Source organism: Sturnira hondurensis, unplaced genomic scaffold (assembly GCF_014824575.4).
Source record: "Sturnira hondurensis isolate 20B ecotype Veracruz unplaced genomic scaffold, ASM1482457v3 Scaffold0006413, whole genome shotgun sequence".
Classification (NCBI taxonomy): domain Eukaryota; kingdom Metazoa; phylum Chordata; class Mammalia; order Chiroptera; family Phyllostomidae; genus Sturnira; species Sturnira hondurensis.
Window position 1 is genome coordinate 23,866,996 of NW_028079044.1, and position 14,269 is coordinate 23,881,264.

The following is a 14,269-nucleotide window of genomic DNA, read 5'->3' on the forward strand; positions in this document are numbered from 1 at the left end:
GTCACTGTCCAATGCCCAGGTGCACCCAGGACACTCCCAAAGTCCAGAGTAAGGTGGTGCATGATCCAGCCTTCCCTGGGGTGAAGAGAGGGGGTGAGACAAGGAACCAGAGGCCGTGGAATGTTGCCTGAAGGAGTAACTTTTCAATGGCACCCTGAGGAATTAGTAGGCATTTGTCACATGGTGAAGTTGGGAAAATAGGAGAATGGGGTCAGCAGGACGTAACACACCACACTGTGAACAACGACACTGAAGTGAACTTGCATGGTGAAGGGGAACTTTTAAGTTTACTGTTGATGGAATTTGAAAGCAAAGGGATCCTGTCTCTGTAGAGATAGACAGTCTTTGACTGGTCCGTAGATGGAAGGGGGGCCTGGTGATACAGTCTCGGCAGTTCGTAGTTTACACCGGCAGCTCTCTTGAGGTTTAATTTGAGGGACCTGGGCTGCAGCCTAGGGCACCAGTGTGGTGGGGAAGGAGAGATTCATAGCAATTCAATAGAGAGATAACAAGAGCCTGATGTGAGAATGTATAATTGGGTGGAGCGGGGGACCTGGGTTCAATCAATATATAAGAGGTAAAATTATGAGTGTTTCAGGATTGACTAGACATGGAAGATGAAGGAGACAGAAGAATCAGAGATGATTCTCAGCTTTCAGGAAAACAGATTAATTTGATAGGGAAGTTCACGGTGATAGGTTTTGACCTTTATCTATTACCAGTAATTTGCATTGGCAACCATAGTGTCTCAGTTAGGTTTTGGCTCTTCAGCACTCTGTCACTCTCTCTTTTGTTACAAGAACTTGGAGCACAGACCATAGAGAAGTACCACCCTTGTATGACTTTAATTTCGCAGTGGCCTGTGAAAATTTATAGAAATTTGGCTTTATTTCTAAGGGCTCCAATCCAGATGCCAAAATTACCCCATTGCTGGGACATCCCTTAGGTAAAACATTGAATCTGTTTTTCATTAGGAACAGCTGAAAACCATCAACAAAATTCCTATACTGTGCCAATAATAATGCCAGTCCAGTTGCAAGGTAACTCGAGATTTCAGAAAGTTATGATTCCCAAAATCTGTCTAGGTGAACCCTTATTTGTATTTTTATACAATTGTATCATGTGAGAAAACTGGTGGCTTCCTTACTTCTCATAACTGTACATTGCTTTTTTTTAGATTATAAATTAAATTCTGAGTTCTGGATGTTGGAGGAAACATGCATATAGATCTGTAGTCAATTGCTTTACAGTAAAAGTACAAATTCAGTCTGGTGGAATTAGAGTACAAGAGGAACCAGCTTAAAGGGCCCATTACGATGGAGTTTATATTGAAAGCAAGACTTCCCTTATAACTACAGTGCATTTTAAAAGGATTTTCCAAGTAACAGTTAATATTTTAATGACATTTGTTCGGCTTCCAGAAAAACCCAGTTCTCTAGTTTGTAAGATTAAGGAAAGATGCCAAATATATGTTGCTACTTTGGTTTTTACTGACATATTTCATGACTGTGTGTCTAAAGCCACAAAACAGTAGGCGCCTGCCACTTTCTTTTAGACAGTTATATTTAGCTACTGCAACTGGCCTTTGTTGCTAAATTCTGTTGTTATTAGTCTAACTGCTCCATAAAATTGGATCTTCAGTGGTCTGGCAGTGTCTGAATGACTTCTCAGAACCTGTGAGATCTCGTTCCTAATGAGAAAGATCTGAGCAAGATTTGTGGTATGAGGAAGGATAGTATGTCTCTTCATGTGAGACAATGGGATCCTAGGACAATTATACAGCATCCTCAGAAATCTGATCTGAAGATTAGTGATGTGTTTGGTGTGAACAAGTACTGCGAACTGAGAAGCATGGGAAATTTCCGCCTCCTTTGAGAGTGCTTTGTACAAGGGAGGCAAGAAAACAAGAGGACGTTTTCTGGGTTTTGAGAGAAGTTACACTGACTATTTCTTAAAAGTGTATGAAGATCACTGGCTTCTAAGATCATTCTTCATGAATGGCTATTCTTTGTATGATGTCGGTGAAGGTTGTATACCAACATATCAAAATAGTTTTGTGAAAAGGTAAATGTGTTTCATTAATCCCAAGGCGAGCTTCCTAAAATGCATTTTCTTTATGAGTAAGTAGTATCATTCCATGAAACCTGTGACTTCTTAGGGTGGGAAAGAAGAAAAAAAAAAACACTATCTTGTCAAGCCATTTGTGATTTAATACCAGCTGGTCAAGTGTGCTGAAAAACATTTTGAGTCGTATGCTATGTTATTTCAAATGCCTTTTCTCTCTCTTGGGAAACTGGCTAACTCCCATGGCAAATGGCTGTAAAACTGATCTGCTCCAACCAGTTTTCCAGATGTAGCAGGTAGAGCATATGTGCCCTTTCACGTGCCAGTCCCACCTGGCTGATCGGAAACTAAGTTGATCTCGGGTGACTTTTATTTCTAGGCATTACGGCAGAAGTGCTGGTGGTGGCCTCTTTTGACGAGCTGCAGAGAAGGGCCCCAGAAGCCAAAGGGAAGATTGTTGTTTATAATCAGCCGTACGCCAACTACTCCAAGACGGTGGAATACCGAGTCCGGGGTGCAGTGGAAGCTGCCAAAGTGGGGGCTTTGGCATCCCTCATTCGATCCGTGGCTTCCTTCTCCATTTACAGGTGGGTCATGATGTTACTTTGAAATACTTCCAAAAACCAGGGTTTTTCACGAAAGCAAAACCCTTATAAAATAAAAACAAACCATTTCAATGGAAAAAAAACTGGTTGCTCATGGAATTTTTTCCCATTCCATATTTGGTCAGTTGTTTGTAATATCTTCTCCGGCCTCTTCAGGATTCCAGGCATCCGTGGTGCATTCTTTAAAAAGCTTTCCACATCCATGATGATACCATACCATTCCTTATTTAACCAATATATTATGTATTTTCATTAGTGGGAGAACTGAATTCATGTCTGTGTCCCATCGAAGATTTTTAAATTAATGAATGTATTTTTCCATAACCATCTAGTCCTCTTATTCCCCACCCCCACAATCACCACACTGTTGTCCATGTCCATGAGTCCTTTTTCCTTTTTGCTCAATCCCTCCACCCGTGTCCTCCCCACTGCTTAGCTATCAGCCTGCTCTCCATCTATGAGTCTGTCTCTATTTTGCTTGTTAGTTCAGTTTGTTCATTAGATTCCACATATATGTGAAATCGTGTGATATTTATCTTTCTCTATTTTTTTTCACTTAGCATAATGTTCTCTAGGTCCATTCATGCTGTCACAAAGGGTAACATTTTCTTCTTCTTTTTTTTTTTAAAGCTGAGTAGTATTCCATTGTATAAATGTCCCAGAGTTGTTTTATCCACTCACCTACTGATGGACACTTGGGCTGTCTCCCTATCTTGGCGACTGTAAATAATGCTGCAGTGAACATAGGAGTGCTTATCTTCTTTCAAATTAGTGTTTGGGTTCCTTTGGATATATTCCCAGAAGTGGGATTGCTGGATCAAAAGGCAGACCCATTTTTCTTTTTTTGAGGTATCTCCATACTGCATTCCCACCGTGGGTGCACAAGACTGCATTCCCACCAACCGTTCAAAAGGGTTCCCCTTTTTAAAATTGTACTGACGATAGCCATTGTGACAGGTGTGAGATTTTATCTCATCATGGTTTTAATGTGCATTTCTCTGATATTAGTGACACTAAGCATCTTTTCACATGCTTATTGGCCATCTGTATGTCCTCTTTGGAAAAGTGTCTATTCAGGTCCTTTGCCCAATTTTTAATTGCTGGGGCTTTTTTGTGGAGGGTGTTGAGTTTTGTAAGTTCTTTATAAATTTTGGCTATTAACCCATTATCAGATATATTGGTGAATATGTTATCCCAGTCTATGGATTGTCTTTTCATTTTTTTGATGTTTTCTTTTGATGTTCAAAACTTTTTAGTTTGATGTAGTGCTATTTGTTTATTTTTACTTTTGTTTCCCTTGCCTGGGGAGTTATATCTGATAGAATGTTGCTACCAGCTATGTCCAAGATTTTGCTGCCTATGTTTTCTTCTAGGATATTTTTAGTTTTAGATCTAACATTTAAGTCTTTAATCCATTTTGAATTTATTCTTGTGTGTGGTGTAAGAAGGCGGTCTAGTTTCATTTTCTCCATGTATCTGTCTAATTTTCCCAACACTATTAAATAAACTATCTTTAGCCCATTGTACATGCTTGCTTCCTCTGTTGAATATTAATTAACTATAAGGGTGTTGGTTTATTTCCAGGCTCTCTATACTATTCCACTGACCTATATGTCTGTTTTTGTGCCAGTACTGTGCTGTTTTGATTACTATGACCTTAGCATAGTTTGATATACAAATAAGTAGAAGCATATACTGTGTTCATGGATAGGAAGAACTAATGTCATTAAAATGTCATACTACCCAGAGCAATCTAGATTCAATGCAATTTCTACCAAGATTCCAATGACATATTTCACAGAAGTAGAACAAATATTTCAAAAATTTATATGAAACCACAAAGGCCCTGCACAGCAACAGCGATCCTGAGAAAGAGAATCATGCTACTTAATACCATTAAAGATTCTTAATGACTTTAGAGAAAGCCAGGCTCTCTCCATTGTTGCTAGGGAAGTAAAATAAAAATAAACTGGATAGCATGATGGGGGCCATCTGTGGTGTAGTGGAAAGAGTTGAGGAAGCAGAGGGCCTTGGATATAGACCTGGCTCAGCTCTCAAACAATGGGGGAGCCTTGGGAAGTGTTCTTAAACTCCCTGGGCCCCAGCATTCTCTCCTGTTGATTGGTGATGATGAAGAGTAAAAACTTTAAAAAGTTAAGAATAAGCGAGGTAAACTTTGGAAAGATATTTATTTATCTATAAAGGTCCACATAAATGTTTGGTGGTATTATTTGAGGGCAGCACAAGTTTTATCTTTTTCTTCATGGTGCTGATTGAGGTAATTTGGAAATTGCTTCATTGGCCCTTAGTCTTAGTATGGAATTCAGCATTGCAGTGGATGGAAGGTCTAAAACTTGACCTGCAGACATTTGGCCTGCTGAATAGCTGCACGTGGCGGTGTCACACATTAAGGTTAAACTATTTGAGAAACATGGATAAAAGAAGCACCATTTTAGCATTGTAGCCTGGTCTCTTTCGGATTATATATATATGTATATAATTGCAGTAGGGTTTATTTGGGTCTCAAGACTAGATCCTTAGTGTCTATAGTAAAGTTTATTCTGCACAATTACTATTTGGAGCTGGAAACACAGCTGCTTGACCTTAATCAGCACCCTACATCCTTGAAAATAAAATAACCGAGAAGGATACATTAGCAACTAGGAACCAAGTCAGAGGGAGTTGTCCAAGAGGGCAGATGAGAAAGGAAAGGGGACATTTTTCTTTTATGCGGGTTAAGATGGCTTCCCAGGGAAGAAGATTGAACATGTTAAGATCACTTGTTAGAAGTTTTTTGAGAGAAAAAGTAATTCAACTCATGTCATAGTGCTAAAAATAATGTTCTTTTTGGAGTCTTTAAAGATTGGGTGGCTAGAGAAATAATGATTGGACCTTATTCTTCTGGATGGTTAATCTGCCCCAGGGGGGAGAAGTCCTAAAACGGCTCGCTCTCTTCCCAGAACACCTCTTTCGCCCCTTAGAATGATATACTCAGCAAGCTGCGGCCATTCCGCGTGATTTCACTGGTCATGAGACCTAAATTATAGAGCTAGTCTTTTGCTTTGTGAAACTGGGTGACTGCCAGAAATATTTATGTAAGAACTACTACTCATAAGACTAATAAATCCCTGGATGACTTAATGCACTGCGGTTTGCCAGGGTTAATTGGCTTTTTTTTTCTCTCTGGTGTAATGAAGATGTTTGGAAACCCAGGCTTTAACCTAGGAGCGCCAGAAGAATTTTGTCCAGCATAGGATTTAGGAACTGTTGTTAGCCTCTCAGATTTGGGGCCAGCAACTTATAGTATGTATTAAAAAGATATTTTTCTTAATACTTCTAGATCAAAACTGATTATACTTTTACCTTGATTTTATAGCCACGCATATTTCACTGGACTCTTGACTTTTATAACGCCATATTTTCAACATTTATAAATACGTAATAACCTTGCCCTTAATAGAGTACTTAGATTAGAATCTTTCACATATGTCATCTTATTTGTTCTGAAAACAACCCAAGACCAAACAGAAGGGGCATTATTATCCCTATTATATAGCTAGGGATGCAAAGTTCAGAGAATTCAACATACTTACGTGTTTAAGTCTTGTATCCTGAAAAATTAAAACCAAATGAAACAAACTCTGTCTCTTTGTCCACTTCTAACTAATTGTTTCTTAGAGTCAATTTTCCTTACGGAGCATTTTATATTCCCATCCCTAATTCTTCATCTCTCATTCACTCTGCAGACCATTTTAACCTGGCTTTTGCCAGTACTGAAATGGAACTTGTGAAGGTCATAAGTAGTTGACTAGTTGTCAAATATAGTGCACATTATCAGGCTGTCATATTACTTTACCTCTCTGTAGCATTTGTCATTACTGACTACTTTTTCAATATCTTTTCTCTTTGGCTTCTAGGACTTCTTTCACATATTCTCTCTCTCCCCACCCAGTCCCCACCTCTACACCATTTTCCCTCTACCTTCCCTATTTCTCATCATTCAGAATATTCTTCCTGAGCAGTCGCTCATGCTTGTGGCTTCAACCACCCTCTCCTATCCTTACTGCCGACTGAGCTCCAGACTCTCACATCCAACTACCTGCTGATTCTTCTTTGGGGTATTTTCTTTCATTTCTTTCTCTTCCATTTTCTCTCTCTGTGAAAAGAATGTCATCTATTAGCCTTTTAAGTTAGATGTCCTTGATTACCTTTTTCTTCCCTTATCCATTATTTCTAGTAGTAACTCTGTCTCCTAGGTTCAGTCATTTCAGTGCAGTCAGTTCAGTCACAAATACAGGTTGAGCAGCTCCATTTCCCAACATCACGCTGCATTCTAGTGGTCAGGAACCACTAACCTGTTTCCAGTATACCACATTTCCTCAAAGTTTCATGACTCTGCATTTGCGTTCTCCTCCTCCACTTTCTATGTCCTTTCTCACTGTCGCACAATGTTCAAGATCCACCTTAAGTATTTCTCTTTCTGGGGAGCCTTCCTTGACATCCAGCCCCAGCCCAGGTGACATGCCACTTTCTGTAGACCCACATCATCCTGTGCATACTGTGTATCATAGTATCTTAGAGGTCCTTTGGATCCATGCTTTGGTAAGGTAGACAAACTATCATGCAAACAACCTCAAATGTTGGTCACTTGCAACAAAAGGAGTCCATTTCTTGCTTACACAGTAGTTTCAAGAGTGTAGTCAGAGGTGGCCTTCTACTCCTTTCCATCTTGTGGCTCCATCACTTCTAAGATCTCAGAATTATCTGCATCCAGCTAATAAATAAGGGATAGAGAAGATTCATGATCAGGAGGGAAGTTTTCCAGGTTTGGATATGGCATAACCCCCTCCACTCTCATTTCACTGGCCGGAATATAGTTATGTGAAGGCTGGGAAATGCCCACGGTGAAAGGCAAATGAGTTTGGTGAACTATTCCTGTCTGTCCCAATTGCCTGACTCCACATTAGACTATACATTTCAGACATTCTATTTTTTTACTTCTGTATGCCCATAGTCTCGTATAATGTTTGTTACATACTAGCCCTTCAGGAAACATCTGTTGAAGGGATGAACCTTGGCAGGGCGCTCATGGCACGCTGACTTCAAGTGCTCCCTGGCCACACTGTGTAGCCACTGTACAGTGAGCTCAAAACAAGTACAATCTTAGGGCATTTTGCTCTGCATTGGGAGGAAAATATACCAGGCTGTATCTTCTTTCTGCCACAACATTCATGTTTTGAGTTCCTGATCAAATAAAACAGCCCCCTCCTCTCTGACAGGCAGTTCACATTAAGCTCTGGGGAAGTGGGTGACATTGGATCCTGTCTGGGAACCGTGTGGACATCAGCAACGCTAGAGAACAACATACGCATGATGATTTGTTACTGCTTGACTTCAAAGTCAGAGAGTCTCCTAAAGGACAGGAAATGCATTTTGTCACTTTGGTTTGACACTTGTCAGCCATTTTGGAAGTGCAGTGGTCATGTGGTTACATGATAGATAACTTCAAAAAGATGTCTGCATTACCTCCGGTGCCACTGTTGTCATTTTTCTGTTCCCATTATTAGTGTTCCTGGCTCAAATTTAGTTCAAAGAGAAGATTTTCTCTTTATTGAAGATTTTATAATGACTGTTTCCTTTTGTTCGTCATGAAGTATCACCTGGGACTCCCAATGAGATCTTTTTCAGTTTTTCTAAAATATGTCCAATACCTTTTGACTTTGTCATAGGAAGATATTTTAAGGTTGAATGTAGTTAATAAGAGATTTAAGTTCTGCAGAGGAATGCTTCTTTGTGGAACCATTTTTCTACATTATTTCTCAAGTTAATATTTTTTCAGTAAACATTTATTGAGAGCTTACCAGCTTCTCAGAAGTTGCCAAGTACAAGGGTTATTAAGATGAATAAGACATTTTTCCCCTTGGGAATAGTCTATCTGGCTAAAAGAGAGGAGGGTAAGCTTAAAATATAAATGACTAGTGTAATGTATTTTTTATTTAGTGCTAAATGTGTGGTTGGGGGAAAGAGATGAAGGAAGGAAATTAACATTTATTAAGCACCTACTCTGTATTATGCTTCTCTGAAGGCTTACGTAATCTGTTTCAATTAATTGTTTATAGGACCCAATAAAAGTGAATTTTTAAAAAGATTTTATTATTTATGTATTTTCAGAGAGAGGGGGAGAGAGGGAGAAACATCAATCCATTGCCTCTTGTGCATCCCCATCTGGGAGCCTGGGCCACAACCCAGGCACATACCCTGGGAATCCAACTGCAACTTTTTGGCTCACAGGCCAGCACTCAATCCACTAGCCACACCAGCAAGGACTGAAAGTAGATATTGATATCTTTCTCTCTTGTTTAAAAGATTTTATTTATTCATTTTCAGAGAGAGGGGACAAGAAGGAGAAAGAGAGGGGAAAACATCAATGTGTGATTGCGTCTTATGCACCCCATACTGGGGTCTTGGCCCAGCACCCAGGCATGTGCCCTGACTGGGAATCGAACCAGCAACCCTTTGGTTTGCAGCGTATACTCAACCCACTGAGTTACACCAGCCAGGGCTGATATCTTTCTTTTACTGAAGGAGAAACCAGTTCAGAATGATTAAATGGCTAGTCAAGTTACACAACTAACAAAAGAACTAAGAGTCGTACTCAGAGTCTCTGGTCCTAAATTTTATATACTTTAGATTCCAGGAAGCATCCTGGAGAGCTAATGCTACAGAAGTCTAGACGAAAAAGAAGTCTGATTAGGGCTGGCTACATGGGGACGCGGGGTTTGGGTGTACTCCATGAGAAAGTTGCCTGAACAAGAGAAGTGAAAATGCATTCCTCTACACATGATCAAGGCAAGCAGGTGAAAGGAAGAGACCAGGATATGAGGTCCCAAAATACTAGGCTGGGGAAGAGTTGTTAAGTTTAATGTGGAGCAAATGGGGAATCACTGAATGGGTCAGTTGTGGGGGGTATTGGGTTTTAGAGCACTGTTTCTCTAAGCATGGTCCCTGGAACATCACCATCAGCCTTACCTGGGAGCTTGTTTATATGCTAAGTATCACGCCTTATCTGAGACCCATTAAATTAAAAAATGCTCAGGTGTGGTTTAACCGGCCCTCCAGGAGATTCTGATGCAAGTTAAAGTTGGGGAACTCCCGTTTCGGAAACATCAATCTGGGACTGCATGTAGCAGGCCTAGGGAAGAAAAGACAGAATACTGTTCTAAAAATGCGGATGTGAAATAATGAGAGCGTAGATGAAGGCAGTGGAAATCTAAAGGGACAGCAGGAGGGATAGTATGAAAAACTGATCAGAACTTGAGGGTGGGTTACCTTGGATGGAGGCAGTGGGAATGAATGTTTACAGTTGGCAAGGATCAAAAATGGTGAGATGAATCGGCATTCAGTTCAGCCCAATATTAAAAATCATGAATTTTATGTATGTAAACATGGGGGGGGGGGTGTTTAGGGAAAGCCAGATCTGGCAACGAGGGCAAACTCCAGCCAAGTAAGTTAGCTACCAAGTCATCTTGTTGACGGGATGTGCCCTCCGCAGTCTGCCAGTTTCCCAGCTTCACTCCACCCAGCCTGGGGGTGGAGAAAGATGAGAAATGCAGGTTTCAGGAGAGGAGGCTGGTCTGAAGGCAACGTCATCAGTTGGGTGTTCAGACATGTTGAGATGGAGGCGACTGTGAAACAGTCCCATCAATCTGGTTTTTATATTTTGTTAAGAAAAACAGTTCAGCATTTCCATTTCTCTGTTATCCGCTTTTTGGATCACCCAAGGCAATTTAAAATCCCAGGCTTGCTGTCTGGCAATGCGGTACACGTCGGGACATGTGCCTCCTGCTTCCTCAATGTGCGAGCTCAAGAATGCAAAGTAATCTTTATATTAGCCCAAGTAAAATATAATTCAGAAAGTAATTATATTGAGGCCAAATTGTCTGTTGTACTCCCACTGCCAATTATATGTTTTTTCTAGTTATTTTTTCCATTGCCCCAGAGAATTGAACACAGACTAAATTTTAATCAGTAAAGGAAGCAAAAGGCTGTCCCTTCACTTTACTATGAAAATCACATCACCACCCTGGGTAAGAAATCATTGGGGTGGGAACGAGCTGTTGATAGAACTTGGCTTTGTAAATACTACTGGTTTTCGTGTTCCATCACTTGGCCTTTGTGTACTGTATTGAGACAGTAAAGGGGAGAGGAGGCAGAAGAGAAGCCTCCAGTGTGAACGACAAACGTCCAATTAAACGTTCAGCTGCAGAGACATGAGTGAGCCCAGGTGATATTCATGGAGCATCAGCGAGGGAGGACATTATAGCATCCAGTGAGAGAGCCTTAAAAAGATATAAATCAATCCCTATAATGATATTAAGAGAATCAATAAATGACATAATATAAGCACATTGTTGGGCAACATCATGTAGAGTTAAATAGCTTCAAAGGGGTCTCTGATTAAAGACGTTACAATTTATAATGCTTTCTTTGTCTTGACGAGATTTAACATGAGCGTTTCGGTAATCATAGGGCCAGCTTAAAACATGCAGAGCAGAGATGAAATGTCTGAAGAGGTTTCCTTTGGAGGATTTTGAAAGCCAGTTGTTGGACTCAGAGAGTAAAAATGCTGTGCTCCTCTCCCATTGCTGTTAATGGGACAAAATGAGTGCCGCTACTTCACGCTTCATCTTTCCAGGATTTTTGATGTCCTGGTGGTTTCTTCTTTGGTGTGACCTTAGCATAATTAGCTATCATGCTTGATTTATATTGTTTGGAAATATTGTTGCATTTGGAGGTCACGTGTGGTTGCCGGTGATTACTAAATAAAGAAAATACCAGTGACTCAAAATGGTGCAACTGGGCCAGCTCCAATTAGTAGGTTCCTTTCCTCCCTTAGTTTGTTTCTGCTGAATTCACTGAGTCTCCTGACAAATACACGGTAATCGAGCAGAACGCCAGTTCTCATCATTTATGCAGGTGGAGGGCCACTGTGCCCCCAAGGGGGCACCAGAGAAAAAGAATGCTGAACACTGCCATTTTTTCCTTCTCACCATCCCTTTTTACCCTCTCTTTCTGCTTTTTGAAAGGCGATTCTTTGTTTAGAAGGCCTTTGTTAGAAATTCCAAAATGTTCTTTAATCCCTGAGTCCTTATTGTTGCTTCAGGTAGCGTGACAGGCCTACCACCTCCTAATGGAGAGACTCAGGCAGTGAACTCCAAAGGCACAGTTCTGGAGTCGCCGTTCCTAGGTTCTGTGTTCAGCCACTTGCCAGGTGTGTGACCTTGGCAAACTGTGCAAACTCTCTGTGCCTCAGTTTGATCTGTACAATGGGGGAAATAATTGTACCGTCTTCCTGGTGTTTCTTGAAGATTAACCAAGATGTTATTATTGCCCGGCACTTAGTGGTACATACATGTAATGTGCTATTATTATACAGTTTTGCTAACTCATGACTGGATATACTTATTGAATAAAAGAGGAAGAAAGGAGAGAAGCATGGAGTGAGGAAAGGATGGAAGGAGAAAGAAAGAAAGAAGGAGAGAGAGAGAGAGAAGATAGAGAATGAAATTTTTAATTTATTTAATATCACTATTGTTGCAGCTTATCTGGTTGGGAGACAACCCCTAATATCATATTGCCATATTGATCTCCATCTCTCTATTTTGTCCAAACTCTGTGGGGCTGTGTTTACTAGTCTGCTTCTCTCTGGACTGGAAATTCTCCTGGAGACAGACTGTGTTTCTTATTTATCTCCTTATCCCCCTCCCCCACCCCACCCCCTGCCCCCGAGGTTGTGCACAGGCCCTGGGGCTCAGTCAGGCTGGAATGAATGAGTGAAAAGAGGCAGCCTATCTGGCTTGATAACATGTAAATTCAAGGTGTTACCATTTCACATTCACAGGAGTTGAATAATCATATAGATGAGGTGACTAACCTTTTCAATTGCTACTTATCAAAAATAGAATCTCTGGAATCTGAGAGGAGGCTATATAGTTATGTAAATTTTGGTAAAGTATTGCAAACTGCATATTACTGTGATGTTTTGTGAAGCTGCTATAATTAATGGTCTGTTTGCATTCCTAGTACAGACTGTTATTTTTCATCTGCTTATAACCTTGATATAAAAATTTATTCTTGGCTTCTCTTTTGCATTCACAATTTTAAAATGTATATAAATGTTCAGCTTCTGTTTTCCAGCTTTCTGATTATCGAAAGCAAAAGCTTAAGAATCACGTCACCGTGGCATGTTTTTCTGAGTCTCTGCTGGTAAAAAGAAATTAATGCATTTTGATTTCAGGTTTCAGGATTATGACAATGTTATTTGCTTGTGCAGTGCCCTTAGAAAAATGTCTGGAGCGGCATATGAACCAAAATAATTCTCAGTAGCCTCAAGTCAGTCTTTACAATTGTGTGTGCTTTTGTTCCGTACCCCCCTCCCTCACCCCTCCTCAATGCTAGAGAGAGTCTTGCTATACAGTCCTTTTGCATCCAAATGACCCTTTAGTTTCTTTAGTCCCCAGGACAAAGTATCATACCAACCACAAGGTACTACCAGGAAGATTTGGAGACTTTCAAAAGTAACAATATATGGAATGGAATTTGGGATCAGACAGACCTGGATCAAATGCAGGCTCTGCCACTAAGAGGTCGTGTGACCTTATGTATATTATTTACTGGTAACCACTCCAAGCCTGTTTCCTCATCTGTAACACGGGGAGAGCTCTGTTTACCTCTGAAGAGTGGTTGAGAAAATTAAATGAGAGCAAGCACTAGACAGAACCTGACATGTGGAAAGTAATCAATGAATTATGACTGACCTCCTATCTTGGTCATGGTCATTGTCATTGTTATCATTGTTAGATAACGATGGGACTTAGCAGGTAGGTTGACATGAACTGACCTGTCTTACAAAGCAGAAGATCTAGAACTCTCCTCACTGTGGGCTCCAGAGACCTCACTTCTGTTTAACTCCTGATTTCAGACACTCACTCTTGTAGTCTCCCTCAGTCTTTGACCCACAACTCTTCCCTGTCTTTTCCACCCTTTCTGGCCTATGTTTAATGCTTACTACTGTTCTTGCTTGTCATGCCAACGATGTGGTGACTTGGACCAGGTATCCGTGGCCAGGTGACCAAAGTGCAGCCAAGAGTTGTATTTTTAAACACCTTCCAGGATGTTTTCTACCTCAGGGCCTTTGCACTCATTAAACCCTCTGTCTGGAATGCTGCGTCCCCAGCTTTTTGTGTGACTGACTCCCTTTCAGTCTTCAGATCTCAACTGAAAGAGATGTGGGATTTTTTTATCCCCTGAAAGGTCTTTCCTGACTACCCTAAGTAGAGTAGAACTCTCTCTCAAATTCTCCTACCTAGCACTTCCTCTGTTATTAGGACAGAGTCCTAATAATATTTGGTAACTTCTTTCTATCTATCCATCCCTTTATTCTCATATCTCTCTATGAGAATATACATCCCATGAGGACTGAAACCTGTCTTTTCTGTACATTATATTCTCAGTACACAGGTGATTGCTGAGTAGATAGCGGTAACTCAATAGATATTTTTAATAAATAACTTAAAATATCATCTAAGATCAAAAGAATA

At 40.4% G+C, this 14,269-nt stretch overlaps 1 protein-coding gene across 2 annotated transcripts in view; it reads left to right on the forward strand.

Moving 5' to 3' along the window:
* Positions 1-14,269, forward strand: part of CPQ (carboxypeptidase Q) — a 411,097-nt gene that overhangs the window by 123,309 nt on the left and 273,519 nt on the right. For both annotated transcript variants that reach the window (XM_037048242.1, XM_037048241.1), the window contains exon 3: positions 2,444-2,651. In XM_037048242.1, coding sequence (XP_036904137.1) covers positions 2,444-2,651 — 208 coding nt within the window. The remainder of the gene's footprint in view (positions 1-2,443; positions 2,652-14,269) is intronic.